General features: G+C 34.2%; 1 protein-coding gene across 18 annotated transcripts in view; it reads left to right on the top strand.

Moving 5' to 3' along the window:
* Positions 1-25608, top strand: part of LOC144964790 (uncharacterized) — a 152903-nt gene that overhangs the window by 115875 nt on the left and 11420 nt on the right. For 11 of the 18 annotated variants that reach the window (XM_078899401.1, XM_078899403.1, XM_078899404.1 and 8 more), the window contains 16 exons: positions 1661-2198; positions 4421-4546; positions 5081-5440; positions 5887-6051; positions 6993-7253; positions 7985-8140; positions 9170-9340; positions 10206-10335; positions 12669-12850; positions 13351-14190; positions 15670-15738; positions 16372-16434; positions 20180-20275; positions 21581-21742; positions 22584-22769; positions 23291-23542. In XM_078899401.1, coding sequence (XP_078755527.1) covers positions 1661-2198; positions 4421-4546; positions 5081-5440; positions 5887-6051; positions 6993-7253; positions 7985-8140; positions 9170-9340; positions 10206-10335; positions 12669-12850; positions 13351-14190; positions 15670-15738; positions 16372-16434; positions 20180-20275; positions 21581-21742; positions 22584-22769; positions 23291-23542 — 3757 coding nt within the window. Of the gene's footprint in view, positions 1-1660; positions 2199-4420; positions 4547-5080; positions 5441-5886; positions 6052-6992; positions 7254-7984; positions 8141-9169; positions 9341-10205; positions 10336-12668; positions 12851-13350; positions 14191-15669; positions 15739-16371; positions 16435-16948; positions 16986-18101; positions 18160-18200; positions 18222-18756; positions 18782-20179; positions 20276-21580; positions 21743-22583; positions 22770-23290; positions 23543-25608 lie in introns of those variants that run through there. The other 7 variants (XR_013643930.1, XR_013643929.1, XM_078899402.1 and 4 more) reach the window with 7 other exon arrangements.

Below are 25608 nucleotides of genomic sequence, written 5' to 3'. Positions count from 1 at the left end.
GAGCTATTTTTACTTACTTTTCATCCAAGTCGTAATGATCATAGACTAGAAACGTTTTATTTCCATTCGTAATTCTCAAATATTCGGTGTTAAAAGAAAATGATAACAACAACAGCAAAAACGATAACAACCAAAAAAAAACCCCACCAAAAACAAAACAAAAAATAAACACCCCCAACAAAACAAACAACAACAAAATAATAACAATCAACAAACCGACACGATACCTCCATTTATTTTTGACCAAGCCGTCTTTCTATTTATAAGAAGTAATAAAAGCAAATCGAGTGCGTCTTTTTTTTATTGTCAGTATTCCACAAAGCATACACGCTTCTCATTCATTGTACGTTGTGAATGGGATTAATACAGCGTTATTGATAAATGACGACTGGAATTCAATCACTGGTGATCGATATTGATTTGATTTAAATGCTTGTATAGTTTGTTTTTGTTTTCTTTTATTTTGAAAACGCTCTTTGAAATAGATCCCAAATGGAATGAGTCGTTTATTTTCATGTTCTCGACAATTTGATGAAGAGGGATATAAAGTTTATGCCCAACGATTGAAAAGAGGGTTGTTTATGTAGTGTGATCTTACGCATTTAAGTAGAGATATTTTTTAAAAAATAGTTTACACTAACCGTATTGGTGTTATGATTTGATTGGAATATTTTCAATTCAAAAGGTGATAAATAACTTGTCGTGTTACGTATGAAAAGTTTATGTATATGGTTTCCATAGTTAAATTCACTAACATGGTTTTTTTTTAAATAACGTTTTAAAGAATAATAAATCAATGTAATTTAAAAGACCTAATGTGTTATTTATTATAAATAGGTTGACCACTGTCTGACCAACCATTTTAAACGTCTCAGATCTTTTTCATGTCATCTTGTAGCTGTGATTTCACACCCAAACTGTGACATTTCAAATGCAATATTATTTTCCGAGTAGCATAAGGTCCCAACATTTTAAATTTTTCAGAGCTTTTATTCAGCGCAATAGCCACTTATTGTGCTCAAAGCGTTTTACAATAAGTCCCCAGCCAACAGCAACCTTTTACATATAGGGCGAGGCATTGCGCCTATTAGGTAATTATTACATTTATTTCAATAGACAACGCTGTTACCTGCGAGGTACTCATTTTACACCTGAGTGTTGTGAAAGAATATGAATAAAGGGCTTACTGGTCCGAAGGCGAGTATCATACCATAAGACCAGAAAGCCACTATAGACAGTTTTGGATTCCCAGAACAAAAGGACACCCAACAGGCGACTTGTAAAGTATGAAATGGAAACTTTGTCCCTTATGGCTCAAAGGGCGAATAAATGGAGCATTGTGATGCGCAACATGTCAAATCCGTAGAAATAGTCTATATAGATGTTCATATTTAATTTATTTATCACTCTCTTTATCTCTTTGTTTTATAATCAGCTTTATAATGCATTTGCGTTTGTTGGACCAGTGGTCGAATTCATTTTATTTAATGTCAATGCTATAGCATTACGCCAAAGCATACAATGACCTTACAGATTTCTAATGAACCTCGGGTTGTAATTCCTCGTTTCTTACTCTTATTGCATTTTCTGGATTTTGGATATGTCTAATTAGTTGGTTATTCGTTTATTGTTTTTCTCCCTTTTCACTCTTTTACTACAGAAGTGGACATGCCGCTGTTGTCGAAGAACCTGTAGTCCACCGTTCTGTCAAAACGTTACAACTCGCCACCCCGCCAGTCAAAAGCGGCAACCCGCCTCCAGCAGCCCAAGGTCCAGATCCCGTTCCGTTGCCTAGATATAAACGAAAACTCCGCCTCTCGTCCATAGAGAGAATTCCTCACGAGGAACTCGTTTTCCTCGTGGAAGACCTTCAGGAAAGAGAAACGGCCTTGAAGAAAAGAGTCACTGATCTCCAGGCCGCCGACGAACCGGATTTATCCCAGAAAGTCGTTGATTTGGAGAGTGAAAAATTACAGCTTGAAAGACGGCTTCGATATGTAGAGCAGCAAAGCACACCGTCACATAATCCGTTCAAGGACTCCGGAAAGCCCTGGGCATCGGAGGGCGAGTCGTATATCAGTGTTTCTTCCTCTAGTGTTCCGCCATCCTCCTCTACAGCCATGTTGGAGAAACCGGAAGACGTTCTCAATCAGAGGATTAAGGAGCTGGAAGGGCTTGACAAGCACAACAAAAATATGGTGAGCGGATTTTTTTTTCCTCTGTCGATGGGTTAATTTCTTTTTCTTTTTTTTTTTTTTAATATGTGGGGAAATTGTGCTGATATTATCTTTGATACATTTATTCTGTTTAGTTTGTTTTTCAGTATTATTATGTTTATGTTATGTTCATAGCCTATTGTTTGTTTTTTTTTGTTTGTTTTTTTTTTTTTGTTTTTTTTTTGTTTGTTTGTTTTTTTTTTTTTTGTTTCTTTTTACAGTCTTAATTCATTGGCTTGTTTGTATACTTGTATGTGATGTTCGGTGTTATAAAGCAATTATAGTTCGGTTAGTTACCGCTTCCTTGAAGAATTAACGCTTCAAACGCAAAAGTCAAAGATTCGTAACAATGCTATTGATGCACAATGACTATTGTACAATAACTGTGCTTGTGTATTATTACATATGCAAGTATTGATTCTAACGGGTCGGAATTTGAGAAATGTAGCTGACCGTATGTTATGGGTTGGCTTACCGTAAAGGTCAGTTACATATGGGTCTTGAGTTACTACAATAATCCTTCCAACAGCAATTTGTAGTAAATCGGGCTAATCTCTATGATTATCGGCTAAGTCTAGATGTATTGGAATACAAATGTGTATAAGTAGCAAAGAAGAACAAAATCTCAATTAAGCACCTCCTAAATCTTCTGATATATTTCTATACTTTGGCTTACTCATTAAATTTTCTCGAGGGTTTATTTGGATTGATGCAGTGGTGTAATTCTCTTGTAGGAAAAGTGGTCATGAAAGTAAATAAGTTGAAACTGCATGCATTAGTTTTAATACATAAAGTGTCGGCAATACCAAAATGGATTCCAACTTTAACCTTACGATACAGGTACAAGCAAATTAATTAATGAATTAAATAATTCATTCATTCATTTATTTATTCATTCATTCATTCATTCATTCATTCGTTCATTCATTCAAACAGAAATAGACAATTATACAAAGAAACAAACATAAAAAGCCTTTTCTGTGAAAATCGTATCTACTTTTACTTTTGTATATATTATGTATTATGCTTACGCGATGATAACGTAGAAATGATGAATAGCAGGGTTATAAACTATTGTTGTATTGCGTGAATTGTTGGTGGTTATCGTCCAGACTGCATACACCAGCAATGAAAAAAAAAAATAATTGTGCTATGATAGACGAGGTTCAGTTGTAAATCTTAATATGAAGAGACACTTTGTTTATCAGCATTTCGAGACACTTGCTGTGATATATCGTCTTGTCTGTTTCTATTGTAGTCCAGACATGTTAACAATTGAGGGGAAATAAACTGAATCAACATTGTCAAAATTATGTGAATTGTACATTTTTTGATTTGCTGTTTATAGGAATGTTAAAGTGCAGTGGTCTCGAACCGTCAACAGTCATCTCTAGTAACGTGTGCTATTGACGCCTTGCATTAAAATAGTGATAGAACCATTTTTTTAAAAATTGTTTGTTTGTTTTGTTTTGTTTTGTTTTTTTTTTTTTTTTTTTTTTTTTTTTTTTTTTTTTTTTTTTTTTTTTTTTTTTTTTTACAAAAATGAAACAAACAAGCAGAGGAAATAGAAAAACAAGAAAATAAAAATAAATGCGAGATGTTGGAAGGGCCGCTGGTAAGGTCTTCCCTCCTCCCCCCTCCCCCCCCCCCCCCCCCCCTCCCCCCCCCCCCCCCCCCCCCCCCCTCCTCTCACCTATATCGTTGTCTCTTTGTGGTTTTTCAACATCGTCCTGTAACTTGATGACTTGACTTTGCTGCGAGCAGGTAGTGGTGGAATATATGCGAGGGCTTCCGTGTTTGTTTGTTTTGTTTTTTTTCTTTTTTAATATTAAATGTTATTTTTGTATGATTCATCGAAAGAATAAGGTTTTTTTTTACCAACGTTATTAAAGCTACCTTGAAATGGGCGTGGATTGCTGCCGAGATCTTCTTCAATGCATTCAATACATTATTCATCTTTGCCCTGTAATATGTTCATTTGCCAAAGGTTTCAGGGGGGGGGGGGGGGGGGGGGGGGGGGTTGGAGAATGATAAGGTCTAAATTCAACGAATAGTTCTCGTTTTTATGTAGCATCTTACTTTTCTTTGGCGATATGACCTAAAAGTGTGTCAAATGCTCTTTAACTGCTAATTGAATTTTTTTAAGTTAAATTTTATATTAAACTGACTCTATAACTTGTATGCAATGATTTCCTTGGGAACAGGTATCTGAGTTGGAGCGTGATCGTGAGGTACTTCATGAAATAGCCCGTAAAGACAAAGCCACCATTCACGATCTCAATATCAAGATTAGAGAGCTTCAGTTGTCTGAAAGGAGTCTTAAGGAACAGGTAACAATTACTTATAGTACTGTAGTTCTCTTTTACCATATTGAATGACACCTTTAGTCTTTGATGTCTTTGTACCATGCTAGATGTTCTTAAATAATGAATTATGCATTATAGCGGTGTTCGTAGTCACATACCTACGCATACACATGTAATCACACACACACACACACATACAGATGAACATACACTCTCATATACACAAACACACATTCACTCTCTCTCTTTCAATCTCTCCCCCCCCCCCTCTCTCTCTCTCTCTCTCTCTCTCTCTCTCTCTCTCTCTCTTTCACACACACTATATCATCAAGAGACAAGGTAATCTATCACTTTTAATTGAACTTGATGTGAGTAAATTACTCTACTATAAATAACGTCCTTTCTTTTTCTAAAGCTTCCTATTATGCCAAAATTACATTTATATAACAATCATACTTAGACCATATAATATCTACTTTCAAATTAATACGATTACTAAAATTAAAATGCTTCAAATGATTTTCTTTCTTTAATCGTCCTTTTTATGTTGTTTTATAGGTGACAAGTCTTGAAGTCTCTGAAAGTTCTTACTTCAACAAATGTGAAGAACTTGAGGCTATCCGAGTGAAGCTGGAAGACAGAGTCCATGAGTTGGAAATCCACGAAAGAAGACTACGCGAACTCGTCAGAAAGCTCAAGCTGGACGAAGAAAGATGGCTAAGCAGATCGGGTGGAATGGAAAATGCAGTGGCGGAGTTGTCTGCCAACGAAGCTCAGTTGAAGCGAATCGTTCAGGACATGGAGATGGAGAAAGGTGGCTTGTCAGAAAGACTGGAATACATGGAGGCAAGAATTCGAGAGTTGGAGAGTGTGGAAGTGACCTTGCTGGCCAGGATTAAAGATTATGAAAATAATGAGGTAGGAGTTCATACAGATTTAAATTCCTGTCTTGATATGTTCTTGTTATTTTATGTGGCATCTTCCTCTTCTTTCTTCTTATTTAATTTCACAGTCTTATATATTCTTATCTTTTATAATATTATTTCTTTCCCTATTTTCTTCCTTCTTTTAGCAATTCCATTTTGCATCCACTTCTTTCCTCCGTTTTTTCTCTTTCACATCCTCTTTATCCTGTCCCTCTCATTATTATCCCCTCTATGTACATGTGTACGAATATGTATATATTAGTTTGTGTGTGTATAAATTAATGTTTGTGTATGTGTGTGTTTATGTGCGTGTGTGTTTACTTTCTTTTCATTCTATTTTCAACATTAAAATTAGAAGAAGATAAAAAGACAACAAGCTATTCATATAAAAATAAAATCATAGTTTTGTTAAGATAATTTTATCAACCTTGTGAATAGGTCACCCTCCAAAACCGTAATGTCCAGCTGGAGAATGCTGAAGCTGCCGCCCACAGCAGAGCATCTGAGCTGGACGTGATCAATGTGAACCTGACCCAGCAACACAAGAAGATGGAAGATGAGAATGCTATCATGACACAACACTTAGCACAACTCCATGGACAGGTGAGAAACCATTAGATATTTTAAAATTATTCTTCTTATTGGGAAACCCCCCCCCCCCCCCCCCCCCCCCAAAAAAAAAAAAGAGAATAAAGCCAACAAAAACAATGCCTATGCCTTCGTTTTCTCTGGACTAAAATTGTGTTTTTTTTAAAAGAAATGGTATTTAGTTTTGATTTTGTTATTTTTTCAATTGCGTTTATATTTATTTGAGAATTCAACAAATTAAAAAAAAAACCTACATTGTTTTTTTTTTTCCTATGATGTATTTGCAAATATACATTCATACAGAAAATTTCCACATTAGTCTGTGCTCACATTATGTTATTCAATAGTTCTCATATTCCCAAAGTTGTCCATTTGGTGAAAAATGTGTACTTTCATACTTTCTGAGTAACTTCTTTTTTTAAAATCACAAATCACAATTTATTGTATGATTAATTTTTTTTAGTACAATTTATATACTATCACTCATCCAATATCTGACACTGTCTCCATAGCCTGGTATTTATTTCTGATACCATGCTTTGTTTCTAGTAAGTCATTAAAAAAAATATTTTTTTTTGAGCTTTTATATAGCGCAATATCCACTAAACATACTCAAAGCGCTTTACAAGGGGTCCCTGGCCAACAGCAACACTTAACATGTAGGATGAGGCATGATGCCTGTTAGGCGACATTAGAAATTTTTCGGACAGACACAATGCTGTTACCGGCCAGGTACTCATTTTACAGTGAGAGAATGTGAGTAAAGAGCCTTTTCCAAGGACTCAATTATTTGCCGAGCGAGGCTCGAACCCAGGACCTTCTGATCTGAAAGCGATTGTCCACAAGACCACATCGCCGCAGTTAAGTTGAATAGAGCTCAAGCTTCAAAGCGTTTTTAATTCTCATCTCAATATGAATTATATCAGATAGTTAGCTTCTCTTTCAATTGATTTCAGGTGCAAGATTTGGACAGACGTCTTCTGTCTTCCAGAGACTCAGAAATAGCCTACAAACAACATGTGGAAAGTTTACAGAAAAACGAGAGCTTGTTGCAGAAGAAAGTACGAGAGTATGAACTACGAGAAATTGATAGTCAATCGGCTATTCGAGAACTTGAGCAAACAGCTGAAATTAACAGTGATAAATTAGCAGCCCTTCAGCGATCTGAGAACAGGCTCAGGTATCGTGTGCAGGAACTGGAAGGTGTAGGGGGACAGGTGGGTCATTTGCATTTTTCTATGCCCATAAAGTAATGTCTCGTAATTATAGTAGATGTTGTTTTTTATATTTTTTGTTGTTTTTATTAGTGACAGTAGTGGTAGTGGATTTGTTTTTAGTATTGTATGTGGAGATGGAGATGGTGATTGCAGTTATGGTTTTATTTTTGTTTTATTTTGGGGGGTTGCGGGTGGTTGGATGGGAGCATCAGCCTTGAATCATATACCTATGATGTTCGCATGGGTGTACGATCCGATAGTGATGTCGTTTCTTCTTCTCTTTACTAGCCTATCCTGCTTCTTTGGTTTGTGATTGTATTTTTGACAGGGGATATTTTTTTTTCTGTAAATCTTCTGCCTGTTTGTTCTTGGTTATTTATAATTTAGCTTATGATATCTTTAGGTTATGATTTTGATTTACATTTGTACTATTTTTGTTAGATTGCTTGTTTTTTTGTTTCAGTGGTCTCTCATATAACCTCAATTGTGTTGGAAGAGACCTAAAGCAACAAACAAACAAACAAAATTTTGGGGGATTTGTTTGGTTAATTTTGCTTTGTTTATTCATGTTTTATACATGAAGATTCTAGAAAAAATAAATTTCTATTCACTACGTTTGGCCATAGAATAAGAAACAGTCTCTCTATTTTTCTTAAGCCTAGATAAAATATTAAGCACCGGTCTTCGCTGCTCAATAAAGCCATATCATTTTGTGTTTTGTCTTGACCCAGATTCCAGGAGAGCTGACACCTTCCCAGCAACAGAAACTCCCCCAGAACATTGAGGACTGTCAGAAGCGTATTGTTGTACTGCAGAGTCAGGTGGAGAATCTGAAGCTTCAGTTGAGACAGACCCTCAATACAACACAGCTACAGTCTGCCAAAAAAGTAAATGATTGTTTTATCTTGAATTATGGGAGTTTAAAAAAAAAAAGAAAAAAAAAGAGCTTTTATATAGCTCAATATCCACTAAACGTGCTCAAATCGCTTTACAAGGGATCCCTGGCCAACAGCAACACTTAACATGTAGGACAGGACATGATGCCTGTTTGGCGATATTACAATTTTTTCGGACAGAGACAATGCTGTTAAATGCCAGGTACTCGTTTTATACCCAAGTACAGTGAGAGAATGTGAGTAAAGAGCCTTTTCCAAGGACTCAACTATGTGCCAAGCGAGGCTCGAACCCAGGACCTTCCGATCCAAAAGCGAGTGTCATACCATGAGACCACATAGTAGCGGAGTAGCTGAAAGCTTGGTGGTGTAGCACTTGCCTCACAGGCAAAAGGTCCATTCTCAACGCCTATCAACATGTGCTTTGTGATAGACTAGTGTCCTATCAAAAGGAGAGAAAGCAATTGTTAATTTCTGTTCAATGCTACAGAAACTTGGCTCAGGGCTCAGTGGGCCTTGAGGTTCTGAAGGACTATATTTATCCCAGGTCATGGATTAAATCAGTGCCATTTTACCCTTGCTTTGTATTCATTCATTTTGGTTTTCTTTTATATATTATTTATGATATTTATTTAGAAAAGCTTGCTTCTCTATCTTAAAATTGATATATAGCCGAACGTATTATTATTCAGAAGCCAATTTTCATTGGTTTTGTTTTTTTGTTTTTTTTAATTTTATAAAATATTTTTTAAAGAGTATAATAATCATGTTTCAAGTGAATTTTTTTTCTTCAGTCGGTAATTGTAATTCATAAATTGTTGAAGCAGATTAGTTGTTAGATGTGAATAATGAGATTTATCTTGTCACATAAGCCACTAGATAAAGAAAAACTCATATTTATATATGTTACTGAATTCACAAACCTCAAGCCGGCTTTTTAGTAAAATAAAAATTCATAATGTGCCACTATTTAATTATGCTTGTTGGTCAAGAGTTTTTATGATTTGATTTTCTATATTCCAGTCTGATGAGGAAGAAAAGGAAAATTCAGATACAGTAAGTATTGGTACAGAGGAATACAGCCAGCTTCATGTGAAGGCTGCTATGGTGGATGAGTATGCGTATCAGAATGAAGAACTGGAATCAAGTCATGAGCAGCTGAGAGACACCATTCTCCAGCTGAGGCAAGGCAAGGTAGGAATCATTAATTTATCGTGTTATGTATCAAAGTGTTTATGGTTTAAGGGTGTAAATAACAATGTGAAATTGAATGTAAGCTTCAATTCAATATACGAAAACAGAGAAAATGGACGTTTCGGGTTTCCCCTTTATCAACAAAACAGGATGAATAACACTACAGACGAATGAGATAATGTGGTAGTGGCCTTGTTAAGATGAATAAACAAAAACATTGATGGGCAGGAAATAGTATCTCATTCGTCTGTAGTGTTATTCAGCCTGTTTTGTTGATGAAGGGGAAACCTGAAACGTCCATTTTATCTGTCTTCGTATATTAAATTGAAGCTTACATTCAATTTCACATTGTTATCTATTTCTTCGAGCTTCGAGCATTTACATTACATTACATTACATTACATTACATTACATTACATTACATGGTGTAAGAGTGAAGCTGTGTGAAAAAAAGTCTTAAGATCTATTAGCATGGTTGTGGTGTGATCAGATGTGTTTGAGAGGGGAAGATTATGAAATAATAAAACAAGTCAAATATGCACATGCAAGATGAATGGATTGTTGATAACAACTCCCATTGTCACAGCAATCTGTGTAGCATTTGTTAAATGTTCAACATGATGCTGAAATCTGTATTCCTATCATCAACTACAATCAATAACAATTACAGTACAACAATAACAACAACAGCAGTAGAAGCAGCAGCAGCAGCAGCGGCGGCAACAACAGCACCACTGTCAGTCCCACTATCCTTATTATCATTAAAGCTACCCTACAATTCCTCCTCTAGGATGTGTGTGGCACCACCGTTAGCCTCGTTATCACTATTATCATTAATGCCTCTCTACCTTACTTTCTTCTCAAGGGTGTGTGTGGCCATGAGGTTGAGATTGAAGTCTACAAGAGGAGAATTGAATCCCTGCAGACTTTTATAAGGAAACTGAAGTCTAGTCTGTCCGAGGGGCAGACGACCTCTTTGTTGGTGTCTGAATTGGGTGAGTCAAAATATAGTTATTCCCCTTGTATGTAAACCGTAGAAATAAATAACAATTAATTAAATGAATAGAAGCTTCTTTTTAATCAACATTATGCTTATTTCCTTAACAATGCCATCCTCTCATCTCTTATTCACCTTTTGTGTCTGATCATCATGTTTTGTTGACAAAGGGGAGCCCAAAACATTCACACCATTCTGACTTCGTAAATTGAATTGAAGCTCCTAATTCATTTTATTATTGTTATTAATTTCTTTGAGCTTCAAGCAGCAACATTTACATCCTATCTTGTAAAACATGGAAATGGTATCCAAAGTGGTGGAATAAGAATGAGAGCACCCCCAGTTTGCTTTGAAATTGAACAATGAAGGAGTGAGAAGTGGGGGGGGGGGGGGGGGGGGGGGATGGAATGAGCGATATAGTAGCATATGGAGCATTCATATTTTAGTGAGCAAGAGAGAGAGAGGGAGAGAGAGAGACAGAGAGAGAGAGAGAGAGAGAGAGAGAGAGAGAGAGAAGAGAAGAGAGAGAGAGAGAGATATTTGAACTTCGATTCTTATTTTATCATTTTAAGTTACCGTCATTCTGCCTTTTCAAACCTGTCCTTCCCCCCTCCCCCTACCCACACAGACACAGACACATAGACATCCCACTCCCGTTTTATGTTTTCCATTTCTCTTAACTTAATCCTGTTTGGAATGAATGTGTCTATCTCATCTTTTCCCGTTTGATCGGTATGCTCCATTTTAACCTTTGTCACAACGACGATGTTTAAGAGGGATGGAGATTATCTTAAGGAAGAGTAATTGATGGGATATTGGCAGATGTTTTTACCTCTCTCGCTCTGTTTTCTCACCCCACCTCATCCTTCTTTCCACCCATCTTGTTTCATTTTGTTTCAATTTTTTGTTTGAAATGAGTCATCATCATCATCATCATCATCATCATCATCATCATCATCATCATCATCATCATCATCATCATCATCACCTTCTCTTCCCTCTCCTCATCGTCCTTCTCCTCCACCTCTTTCTTCTCTTCCTCCTCGTTTTCCTCCTGCTCATCATCATCATCATAATCGTCGTCGTCGTCCCCTCCTCCTCCCCTCCTCCTCCTCCTCCTCCTTATCATCATCATCATTATCATCATCACCACCATATCATCATCATCATCATCATCATCATCATCATCATCATTATCACCATCATCATCACCACCATAATCATCATCATCATCATCGTCATCATCATCGTCATCATCATCGTCATCACCATCATCATCATCATCATCATCATCATCATCATCATCATCATCATCATCATCAACTCCAATATTAACTTGTTTGATCCGTGCATTACGTCCTTTCAAACCCTGACACAAACGATTTTATTTAAGAGGGGAGGAGATTATCCAAAGGGTATTTAAGTATTTACTTGCTGGGATATTGGGAGTTACTTGTATAGCTGCTGGTCACAGCTGTACTTGATTTACCTCCGATTGCTTGGGATTTGTAGAGTCTGAACAGCCATTCAGACTTAGTCACCAGTTGTGATTGAGTATTGATTTTTGTCTTCATATTGATACAACTGTGAAGTACACATTACTTTCGGGTGTGCTCTATACAATGTTATTATAACCTAGTATTTCGTTGTATATATTTCTGGTTGTCTTACAACGCATTTAGCATGAATTACAAAGTTTGAAGGTGTTAGTCATGGATATAATTTTATTATTATCATTTATTAAGAACTATAATTCTATGTTTTAAATAGAGAAGATTCAGAGATGTGGAATTACTGTGAAGTGTCCCAATCATGAAATTGTAACTTTAATTTTGGTAACTGATATTATGGTGTGGCTAAGATGTAATTTTAGTTGAAGGTTTAAAGTGAAAGATAACATTAAATATGTACAAAAGCGTGATTCATTTGTCCCAGCTGTCAGGGCCCATAAGCTTTAGTAAAAAATCAGGTAATTTTGATAGATTTTACTTTTCATTTGTTTCTGTCCTATTTTCTGCTGCTTATGTTCTAAACTGTTTATTGGAATTGCATTTCTTTTATTTTATTTATTTGGTTATTTATTTTTTTATTTGTTTATTTATTTATTTATTTATTTATTTATTTATTTATTTATTTATTTATTTATTTATTTATCATTTATTTATTTATTTTTGTTGTCTCTATGTGTGAACCTTGTTGAACAGAAAGATGTATTTTCAGACTTTCCATTAAAAATGTATGCCACTACAGTAAAGCTTGATTTTGGGTATCAATTGAAAACCAGTTTTAGTATGATCTTAGTATACTTATTGTTATGTGTTATGTCCACAGATTCAGGCCCCCAGGGCGAGACCCTGCCAGCCCGCCACCTACAGGTGCTGGAATCAGAGAGAGTCCTTCAGTCGGTTCGCGGTATGCCCCATAATGGAAAGGCTGATGACACTGACACCATTGAGACCAATGGAAGTGTCCATGCAGCTGGCCTCGCACCCGTGCAAGATTCCATGATCCAGGTAAGAAGACATGAATCATATGTCATTAATTCAGGAATATAACATAGCCGCAAAAGATATTTTTTAAAAACACACGTATTGGAATGCTAAAAAAAAGCAACATAAAATGTAATGAGGATTTTTAGTTAAACATTGGCCAAATTTTCAAGATGCTTTATTTAATTGTCTTATGGACGAGCGACCATTGAAGGTGGAACTGGAGAGGCAGTATTTTTATTTCCTTCAGTTTCCCTTCAATTGACAGGTGCTATCGTTTCTCGTGAATAATATTTTAAAATGAATTCTATAAATGTCAACACATGAGGCCTTTGATGTTTCATAATTAATTAGGCTTCTGTTTGAAAAGTAGAATGAAATCTTTTTTAAACTCATTTTGTCTTAATTAGCAGACTAGACGAAAATAATTTCCACCTTAATACTTTTAGAACTTTTTTCTTTATTATTTTTTTTTTTAAAGTAATGAGAAATAAATGATTTAAACTTTTCTTTCTCTTTCTCAGGCTGAAGTTGTTCAAAATATGGCTTCTCCACCATCTTCTACCACACCAGATTTCAGCAATGATGGCCAGAAGCCTGAACAATCAACTCACTTGGAGGAATCCCACTGGAAAGCTATTGAGGCCCGAAAGCCAGTGACAGGAAATGACTCGCGGGGAGGAGTCAACTCTCAAAAAGGAAAAGGAGGTATCAAAGTCATTACTTCCTCTCCTCGTCACTACGGCAACCAGCCGAGCTCGACTCCAGAGTTGGAAGACGTTACTGGAGTCCTCAACCTCCACTCTGAGTCAGAGCTCAGCAGCTATCAAAGAACTAATACACACAACGAATCAGATTCTTGCAGCAGTCCTATTCCACCCCCTCGCAAAAACAGGGCAAATAGACTCAGCAAGAATATGAGTGACGACAACAGCAGTGTAAATAATGGTAGTGGGTCCGAACGAGACCAACACCAACAATACGCTGTTCATTACAAAGCATTCGCGAACCAAAAACATTTCGGCGATGGAAAATCTCTCCCTTTAACGGCCAGTAATATAGAAAGACAATTTAGCTCACAGCAGCAACAACCACAACATCAGAAATCTCCTGCACCCTTGTCCCGTTTCGCAGAAGACTCTTTCTACCTGCCTAGTTCCACCCAGGAAGGGGTGGATAGTTTGGATGACGACGAGTCACCCCCACCACTGCCCAGTCAAGGACCTCCTGGCCATGATTTGGCTTCATTGTCCGGAAGGTCCTCAAGAGCATCAATGGATGAAGGCAGGAGGGAGTCGCTGGATTACTCTACCAGTGGTTTGAGTATCCGTGATCGTATTGCAATGATTGAGAGACATCTTCAGGTAAGAATATTTGTGCATAGCCTATTTAGAGTATAGGGATGATAATGATAATAATAATAATTTTAATAATAATAATAATAATAATAATAATAATAATAATAATAATAATAATAATAATAATGATAATAATAATGATAATAATAATAATTATAATAATAATAATTATAATAATAATAATTATAATAATAATGATAATAATAATAGTAATAATAATAATAATAATAATAATAATAATAATAATAATAATAATAATAATAATCATAATAATAATAATCATAATCATAATCATAATAATCATAGTGATAATAATAGTAAATTATCGTCATCATCATCATCATCATCATCATCATCATTATCATCATCATCATCCTAATAACAATGATAATCATAATAGAATCTCCACCCATTGTGTTTCATAATGAACTTAAAAAGCAACCAACTACTCGACATTAAGATCCACTATGTATAAAGCTGAATCTTTAAAAAGGCCTTGTAACTCAATCATTAGAGCACCAGACTCAAATGAAAAGCGACCTGGTTTGTTCCTGCATGATTTTTTTCTGGCCTTTTTATCCACATAAGCAAGGATTAGCTCCCTGTGTCTTTTATAGGTCTTCTTTGACTGACTATTATTCTTTCTAGAGCCTAGTAAGCAATTGTTTCTGCCCGATTCCCATCAGAGAAAGTGGGATTAACACTGGTTTCATGACTTGTCATTAGTACCATGTGAAAAGGATTGACTTCGTTATCTTGAGAATAATTGTACCAAAACTATTGTCTTGTTTTTTGTGGGGATTTTTTTGTTTTTTTTTTGTTTAGTCTCACATAATTAATCTCTGGCATCTTTTCACAAATATTTGAACGAATTTTGAAGACCCACCATTTTTTTAAACAGTTATGGTAGTAATTTAGTTATTCAAAGGTCAATAGTATATGGATATGTATCGTGACGGTTCCTGTGCAGTTTATAATTTGATACACCTAAATTTTGACAGTGGCTCCTTGGTGTACAAGTTGTTTCATTTTACTTAAGCCGAGTCCTATCCGAGTTCAATCCATACTTGGGAGATTTTAAACGGGTGGGGACTTGTCTTCTGTATTGCTGTAGAGATTGCCATTGTAGTTGTTCAAGGGAATGTTTTACCTCCTTCTTTGTCTTATGGTCCCACACCACCATCCGTGCTGCTCTTTTTTGAACATTTTCATACCGGTGTTAGTGTAGTGTGTGTATTGTATGTGTGTGTGTGTTTGTGTGTTTATTTGTGTCACCATTCCTTTTGTTCATTAATCAAGAAACAGATAGACAGACAGCTAGATAGATAGATAGATAGATAGATAGAGAGAGAGAGAGAGACAGACAGACAGGTAAACAAACAGAGAGTGTGAGAGAGATAGAGAGACAGAGAGAGAGAGAGAGAGAGAGAGAGAGAAATAGAGAGATATATGAGAGGTAAACTATACAATTTCATTCTATTCCAGTCTGATACACATACAGGAAGTCACAGTAATAGAGATGAAGAGGACCAGTTGTTTTATTGGAAAAGAAAGGTAGACTACGGAATGCACTTCTTTTTGAAGAATTTTTATTTGAAATCCTTTTTTTTAACATCATCATTGCATTTAAACTTTACCAGCCTGACTGGACTTCTTACAAAACATCATATCTCTCTTTATTTTACTTCTTTTATTTTTCTTTCTTTCTTTATTAATTAATTCATTCATTCATTTATTCGTTCATCTATAATTGTATTTTTGATATATTTATTTATTCAATTTCATGTATTTATTTGTATATTCATTTATTTGTTTAACAGCTTAGCTGTTTTAAACATCAGAGCAATAATCCCAATCACAAAGTCGGAGCCAATCTGCTGTTTCAGTTCTATCGGTGAAAATATTAAGATATGGCCAGGTAAAAGCGAACCTTGAACACAAAGGGTTAAAAAAATTGCCCTTTTGACATAAACCTAATCCAAACAACTACAGGAGAATATTCAATGCAATCAAAAGTTAATCTGTGTAACATGTTATAACCAAAATTAAAGAGCAATTTATTTCAATAGATTTTTCTGTTTGAATGTAGTGTCTAAATATTAGTTGTTTGATTTGTTTTTTTTGGCCTGATATATGTGTATGCTATAATTCATTGAAATTAAATTCTTTTTACATTTTTATCAACAGTCAACAGAACATTTACGGCAGGCTGAGACGCTGGATAAGAACAACAAATTCTTAAAAGAAGATGTAAGTACATATTTGTTTTACACCAGTTTCAATTGAGTTTGGTTATCTATTTCAAATCCAAAAATATTAACTAACGTTTAAATGTTCTGGTCTGTCTGTAATGAACTGGAGGTGATACTAATAATTCTGTGGACTGTTTCTTTGAAATTGATTATCATTGCATCCCTGTATTCAACATTCCCTTTATCAGTTTTATATGAAGATAACAAATCTTTCAAAATTATCATTCTGTCATAGTCTTGTGGAGGTGATTACGATAGTATCAGAAATACAAATTTGGTGGGTTTATGGTGTGCACTGGATTTCAATAGTATGTTATGTTTTTCTGAAAGAGAAAGTAGAATTGTGTGAAGTAGAAAACAAATCAAATTACTTTGAATGTTGGAAATGAAAATTAGACTGATTTATTATCAAGATGTAAGGATGGGAAGAGATTTGAGATGGTTGATCAACTATATGATTTTGGTAATTATGCTTTTACAAGTTAAAAACCCAGTCAACATCCATCATGCAGCTTCTAAGAAGAAATCAACTCAACAAAAAATGAAGAGGTATTGTACTTACTTGTACTTGCATTGTTCAATAAAGGGAATAGCGGGTTTGCTTTCCATTTGTTGGTGGATCATCATCGTTCATTTCATAGATTATCATTATCTTAACGTGCTTGTTATAGCAAGTTATTTAATAAAATATTGTAAACGCAGTCAACACAATAATCTGCAAGTTTTATACATTGTTTACCTGAAGAAAAAGTTTAAATTTCTATCTGTGATTCAAAGAAAACTTGGCTTAGGAATAAAAACTAGCTTGTTTGATTGACACTTCCGTAACAATATTTTTAAAAATAATTTATTTTGGTGTTAATTCTCAAATCTTCTCTACATGTCCTAGCTTGTGATTAATTTCTCATAACCATTCTGCATTATTGTTATCATTGTAAATGTCTAGCAGTGTGGTTTCTATTATAAATGCCCATTTACAATTCTATATACCGTTCTATTAATTATTATTGTTATGCAATGTTTGCTCAACATTATCTGTCTGAAAACTTGTCTTAAATAGAAATGTTACCATCAGACACTGCCATTAGTTTATGGATTTTAAGTCTTAAATATGATTTGTGCTTAGCATTTCTTACACTCTTGTAACTTATACCGATATTTGACACTAAGTATGGTCTACCCCTTTAGCGTATAAGAAGTCAAGGACAAAAAGTCTTCTTTGATTGGAATTTCTTCATTTAGGGTTTTATGCTTTAGCTCAACATAAGTATTTTGCTAACTGTGCAATCCATTTGGATGGCCATGATATTCATTATTTATGATGGAATTCACTGTTGTTATGATCTAAGGGAAAAGTGTGTTCATATTTAAGTATATGCCCATAAGACCTCAATGTCTTTTTGAGCATAACGATACATCTTGATAAGAATAGAATTGGCTATTGAGTTCTTCATTATCAAGAAATGTATTTAAAATGAAAGAAAGTCTCAAAATAATTCACATCTAAACGTTAAAGGCAAAACTTCAGTGCTGGAAAACAAGCAAAGCAATGTGGAGTTATAAATAAAATGAGGACTATGCAAACGATAGGATAAATGGATGTTGCTCTGTGTTATATGAGTTTATGACGTAGCATGAAAATATTGATCTCTTATCTGGCCATAGGTATGGAGGTCTGGCCATGATGTAAGCTACATACTTAAATTATTTGAGATACATAGAGGTAACTTAATCAGAATTATCTTCTTTTCATACAATTTTTAGACATGAACTGAAAATGTGGAGGTATATATTGTATTTGCTTTCCTGTGTACACCCAATAACTTTTTATACTCTATATTCAATTTTTCGCCATCCAAACTCTTGAATTAAGTGAAAACATTCACTTTGGTTTTCAATAATTTGGTATTTTTCCATTAAGATGGGGAGAAATAACATATCTTAAGCAACAATACAGTTGCAATAAGTGTGTGTACAACTATGGTAAATTCAAAATTTTAAAAACAAAGCTAAGTCCTTCTCTTTATAAAAAAAATAGAAATCATTTCTGAAGATGCCTTCTTTTTTTTTTTAATCTTTTCTTTTTGCCATTTAATATATTATAAAATGTCTAGATAATCGTTTGACTGACTTCCAATGACAAAACGTATTTGATATTGAATGAACAGTAAGAGCGTTGTTTCTTTTCATAATATGAGACAATGAGAATACAGTTTGTCAACACTATTGAAATGATATCATTGCACGTCAGTTGGACAATTTATTCATGACATTTTCATATCCCATCTTCGCACTTACCTAAAACAACATGCACCTTTAGTTACCTCCTGCCTTCAGACGAAAAGAGAAGGTAAGAACAGAAAAACAGTGTTGTATTCATTGCTCCATACAATCATTTGCTGCCCCCCCCCCCCCCCCCCCCCCCCCCCCCCCCCCCCCCCCCCCCACCCCCCCTTTTTCTTTTTTAAAACTCTTTAATTTGTTCACTTTCCCAGGACTGAAGTATATTATAAATTGTAACTGTTGTTTGATCTATAATTGGTCTAACTATCATAAGGATTGTCCTTACTGTTTTGTGGCATTCAATGGATATCCTTTAAAAAAAAAAAAAGATAAGAAAATGATGTTTTTCTCCTTTATTACTGTTGTAAAGAGAATTTTAAAAAACCGAGGAAATTATCAACAGAAATACCATTTTCATTTTTACATTTTCATGTATATTGTGGATATTTACAGATCTCGGGTGCACATGATATATTGAAGTATTTAAATTATGAAACATTCATATTAATGTATTTATTTTGTCTGTTTATTTATTTATTTATTTATTTATTTATTTATTTATTTATTTATTTATTTATTTATTTATTTATTTATTTATTTATTTATTTATTTATTCATTCATTCATTTATTAATTTATTTATATTTATTGTAAATTATTATTTTATTGATTTGTCAAGTGACGCTGTGTTTTGTTTTGGGTTGTAGATGTTATGCTTTGTTAAACATGTACACACGCTTTGATATGAGCTTATTAATAAGATTAAGTAATTTGTCACACACACTCCATAGAATAATCACTTAAAATATATATTTAAATTAAAAAATATAATGTGAAGGTTCGCTTTATACTAATTTGACAAATAATCTAAATATATTAGAGTTTAAATGATAATAAGTTATGGTTTTGTCAGAGCTTTTTTTTTTTTTTTAAACTTTCCCTCCATTATTTCCCCCCCGGGTTGCTTTTACAATTGGTCAGGTTTACAGCACTAAAACGTTTTGTTCATTATTTAGATATTTTAAATAATTTTAGTATATTTAAATGAAAATTAGTGCAGTGCTTGTTTTTTTTTTTTTTTTTTTTTTTTTTTTTTTTTTTTTTTTGAGTAATTTATAGATTATTATTTCCGAAAGGGTTAACAGAGTATATTTTATCTCTTTAAATATTAGAATTATTTGTCTGTACACTTTTAAACTATGTAAAAATAAGATTCATTGTTTTATAAGACAGATGTGTTTAGCCTGTATCAGGGGCAATGTGGACTGGAAAAGGTCTTGACAGTATCCTTGCTGCTTCTATTGATGCAATTTATTACTAGTATATTGATAAATATTCAATAATTGTGTTAAGTGCAATCATTTGTTTGTGTTTTTTTTTTTTTACTTGAAATAATGGCAAATTTATAAAATAATTTACTTTATAAAAACAATTAACCTTCTTTTAATTAATTTTTTACAGATTAACAGACTAGAAAAGGAACTTGAGGACAAAAGGCGCTACATCAACTCTTTAGAATTATGGCTTTCGACCACAGAGGATCTTTTGAAAAACAAGGCAAGTATTATATCTTTCTTAATGTGAAACAAGGCGTGGTCATCAGTTCTCCTTTGTGTTATCTTTTTCAATATAAAACTTAGAATGAAGGATAGGAATGTAAGAGTAGTCCTTCAGAGAAGTGGAGTCAGAGTTTATCTCAGTTCTTATGGCGTGAATTGCTTGCTACCCTTTGGATAGGGTGCAAGTCTATCACAAAACACTCTCCCAAGATCTAACAAACTCAGCTACCTGGGTGGGGTTCCTGACCTCCCATAGTGGGCAGGGAGGTACTTACTGTGTCTCCTTCCCCCTTTATCTGTTTTCCAATTTGCTTTTTGTCTTTGTCTTGGAATGAGATTACTCGGTTTTGCCCAGACCCTGACCGGATGCCCTTGCTGGGAGGGAAACAGTCAAATGTATAGTTAGTTTTGGGAGATGATTTTTTTTCCATGTAAATCTCTTTTATGCTTATGCACTGTCTTGTTTTGTTTACATATTATATAATTTAACATTTGAGTGTATTCCTCTTAGTAGGGACCTGTGCCTGTGTCTGGGTGAGACTTTTAAGTGATTTCAAACCAAGTACTTTAATAGTGTGCTCTTGGAATCTACATCTGTTTTCTATTTGAACCAGTTCCCCTTCGTCTTACCATTCCTTGGGTGCTTTAATTGTAATTCTAGAACTTTTTACTATCCCATTTTCTTCCTTTTTACTGATGCTGATATTACCTTAATGTGTTGCAATCGCCTTAAAAACAAACAAACAAACCCAGCTACCCAGTCATTCCAGGGTGGACAGGGGATCAGAAAAAAAACCTCAACTACACCCAGGTTATCTTGGCCCCTTTGCTTGTGATGCGAGTGCTCTACCAACTGAGCTATTGAGAACCCTTTAGGTATTGGGCTTGATGCAATTATTCACTCCCTCCTCAATATTTTACTTCTCTTGCGTCTATGTGGTCAAGTGGCATGACACTCGCTTTCGGATCGGAAGGTCCTGAGTTCGAGCCTCGCTCTGCGCATAGTTGAGTCCTTGGAAAAGGCTCTTTACTCACATTTTCTCATTGTACTCAGGTGTAAAATGAACAGCGTTGTTTATGTCCCGGGAAAAATGTAATATAGCCTGACAGGCGTCGTGTCTCATTCTATATGTTACGTGTTGCTGTTGGTCAGGAACCCCTTATAAAGCCCTTTGAGCACATTTAGTGGATATTGGGGGGGGGGGGGAAAAAAGCTCAATTTTAAAAAAAATCTATTAGGAACTCTGAATTTACTATTATACTACTGTAATAAATAAACATATTATATTTCTATCACGTCCAGACTAAACAAACAGATAGAGAAATGGTAGAGCAGCTACAGCTAGATTTAACAAAGTTACGTAAGGAACTCTCACAGTCGGGATACCGTAGTGAGGATGCTGTGTTGGATGCTGCTGCTTTGAAAACAGAACTGGAACATAAGGACAAGGAAATTTCCAACAAAGTAAGGGCGTAGTCTGTTTATTCTTTGGTGAGCAGTTAAAGAAATTAATGAGTGGTAAAAAAAAATGTCGTAGTCTTTCAGAGCCATTAGGCCCCAGGAGCTGGAGTTTATCCCAGTTTCAATAGTGTAAAATGGACAATAGTAATTGCTCACTACCCATTCGATAGGATGCTAGTCTATCACAAAGTACTTTCAGCCAGATCTATCAGACCCCATTACCCAATCACTGATGGGTGGATAGGGGAGTCAGAAAAAAATCTCGACTTACCTGGGATTGATCTCAGTCCTTTTGCGTGTGAAGCGAGTGGTTTAACAACTGAGCTTTCTCGATACCCTGTTTGTGGTAAATATGCATTTAATTCTGATGGAAGACACGTTTAAGGCATATTTGTTTTCGATATCAATTCTTTCCCTTTCATAAATGAGTCTGCATTCTTTTTTTTCTGGATTAAAGGTTGCATTTTGAATAGAAGGGAAAAATTATGAATAAATGCTGATAAAACAAAATGATGCCAGAATGGTATGTTTTAACTCTCTCGAGTTCATATGCATGGAAAATCGAACAAATTTGTTCGATTTTCCATGAGGGTGAACTCAAGAGAGTTAAGGTATGTGAAATGAATTATGGTTGTTAAGAAAGAACAATACAAGTCTTGAAAAAACTTAATCACCGTTTCATAATGCTATTTTACATCCTGGAAATATTGCTTATTTCACTTTATATTTAACTCTGAATTCTAGAATTTATTATGTTTTGCTTATTCATCATTTCTCCTTCAATATTTCCTCTCCCTCCCCCATCCCCATCCTGGCCAAAAAAAAAAAAAAATAAAACCCTCAGAGGATTGAAATAGAGAGCTTAGCTCAGGAGCTGAGAAGATGCCATAAGGAATGTCGCAGTATAGAGGGAATGCGAAGAACAGCTCTCGATTCACTTAGGTCATTAGAGAAGGAAGTGGTCCATTTACAGGATACAGAGGAAAAGCTGAAAAAATCACAGGCTGAAATCAACTCCCTTAAAGTCCAGGTGAGTGGGTAACACAGTTTTTAAACAATGGAAATGAGAAAATATCACTAAAATCAATTGCTTCTGTAAATACTTTTAAAAGTGCCCTTTGTCTATTACAGTAATAGATTCACTATACAGTTTCTTTGAAAGTGTTCAACTAATTAATCTACACTATGAAATGGATATCAAAGGTGACACCCTGAGGAACTGAAGAAGACCCAAAACAACGTGCAGAGCAATTATGAATTGATTGTGTCAGTTTAATAAGGATTTTGAACATTGGATTATCTGTCTTCTGTTTTATCTGAGTGAAAAGTTTGATAAATAGTTCCTTACATGTCAAATTGTTTTGAAAACAAATATATCCTTGTTAAAACTTTTTAAACCGTCTTCTATTTTTAAAAAAATGATCATTACACTGTGATATAACCTTACTTGTATCAAAATGTATCAAATAATTGTTGATATCTAATTTATCAAAAAACTAGAGGTGCCTAAATCTTTATCTTTATCTAATTTATTTGTCCTACAATGGTAAGTATGAAAACAAGCGGATGGATTTAAACACAATCATCTCGGAGAAAGATGAGCTGGAGTACGGTATGTCCAAATTGATCGTAGAAAGAGACAGTTTCAAGATCGATTTTCAGAAAGCAGAGAAAGACAGAAGTCTTCTCGACCAGCAAGTGCAGGAACTCAGGATTAACTTGGAAGACTTGTCAAGGGTGGAAGAGAGGAATACCAAGATGGCGGAGGAAATTGAGAGTCTGAATTCACTTCTGGTCCAAAGGGTAAAAAAGATGGAGAAAAACGTCACTGTAATCACAAATCATAGCTTGCATGCTTCACTTTTATTTTGGGTTTTATTCACTCATTTTTCCCCGCAGGATAGTGGGCATTTGTGGTGTTTTATCAAGGAATGTATCTTTTCATAACTTAGTTGATATATTATTTCTTTTTCGTAAAATGTAACGTGTGCAAACGTTGTGACCAATTTTGTGTCTAAACAGTATTATGTTGGAGTAAATCTTTTGTTGAAAAAGTAAATTTAAAGTTAAAATGAAGAGAAATACGAAGTTTTGGTTTTGTCTACTTTATGAAACTATATTTATGCTACTAATAAATATATTATAATAATAATAGTAATAATAATAATAATAATGATAATAATAGTAATAATAATAATAATGATGATGATGATGATAATGATGATAATGATAATAATAATGACAATAATAATGATAATAATAATAATAATGATAATAATAATAATAATAATAATAATAATAATAATAATAATAATAATAATAATAATAATAATAATAATAATAATAATGATAATAATAATAAATAATGATAAAAAAAATAATCATAATGATGATGATGATGATGATGATGGTGATACATAGCACTTTTGATTGCAAAATCAAAACAAAGTTTTGCTCTATTCGCCTTACAATGGCAAAAATGATTTTTTTTTAAATTAAAAATTGACAGTATAGTAACATTAACATAAATCAATTCCACAAGAACTATATGAAAGAGAAATTTCCAAGGCAAAAACGAAACAACATATGAACAAAAAGTTTGCATAAATAGATAATGCTGCTTCTTTCTCGCCTTCATTCTACTCAATAGAACACTTCAACTCAACCCAAGTCTAAAAATTCAATTTTCTGAATCAATATCACAGTGACATAATACAGTTTTGGGACAAGGGGTCACAGTTGTTGACTATTGAGAAGAACAAAGATAATGTGCTCAGTGGTCAGGGTTATTATAGTTATGGTTGTGTGGCTTTGTGGTTTTATTGTATGACAACCACCTTTGGAGTGGTAGGTCCTTGGATCGAATCTCGGCCATGAACAGCACAGTGTTGAGTCCTTTGAAAAAAATCTATTTACTCGAATTCTTTCACTGATCTTGGGTGCAAGATGAGTACCTGTCTGGTAACAGCATGATCTCTGTCATAAAAATAAAACTTTTGATAATGCCTTACAGGCATCATATCTCATCCTACATGTTACCTGTTGCTGTTGGCTTGGAACCCCATGTAAAATGCTCTGACCACATTAGTGGATTTGCTCTCTATAGAGGATTACGCCTTTTGTGACTCTGATTATTTTCTAGATTTATACTTTGGTTATGAACATTTTATGAAAATTTATATTTTTTGGTTACAGGATTTATTGAAATGAAATGATTTATCATGAACGTCATATTTTTGACTAATAGAATACTATGTGGATGGGTTTTTGTTTTGAAAATGGTGATGGTGCTTTCACTTTTTTCCAAATATTTTTGATATTATAATGTATCCTCAGACAGTTTTCGAGATTCCTTTTACGTTTATGTGTTTGTATGTGTTTATGTTTTTTTTAATTGAAGTCACATTGAAATTAAACTCCTATTTAAAATTTGATTTTGCGTGTTGTATACACAATTCAATTTCAATGATCACATTTTCAAAATCTATAAGTAAAGTACGGGTCAGTGCTAATCAAAGATGACATTTGTATAGCGCCTTACCCTGATTACAACAGGCTCTAGGTGCTTTATATTCATAAAATAGATAAATAAATATAATGAAAAAAAAAGAAAGAAAATAAAAGGATAAGACAGTTACACACCTTTCACTGGATGCTCTTTCAATGTTTCAGTTTACCGCATGATATATAATATGTTCAACAATTTGAATTAATATGTCTTTTAATTTATAGGAAAAAAATGTTAAAACTTTTTTTAAATTTATTTTTTTTTAAATGTAGACCTTTCATAAGTGATGCAGAAAGAAGACTTATGGGAAAAGACAGTTTTTAGAATTAGAATTAATTTTTGTGTTTAGATGTATTTAAAA

The sequence above is a fragment of the Berghia stephanieae genome, chromosome 2 (genome assembly GCF_034508935.2).
Source record: "Berghia stephanieae isolate SIO BIC M18660-M18661 chromosome 2, UCSD_Bste_1.3, whole genome shotgun sequence".
NCBI classification, from domain to species: domain Eukaryota; kingdom Metazoa; phylum Mollusca; class Gastropoda; order Nudibranchia; family Aeolidiidae; genus Berghia; species Berghia stephanieae.
Note: the sequence above shows the minus strand (reverse complement) of the source record. Positions and strands in the feature narration are given on the sequence as shown.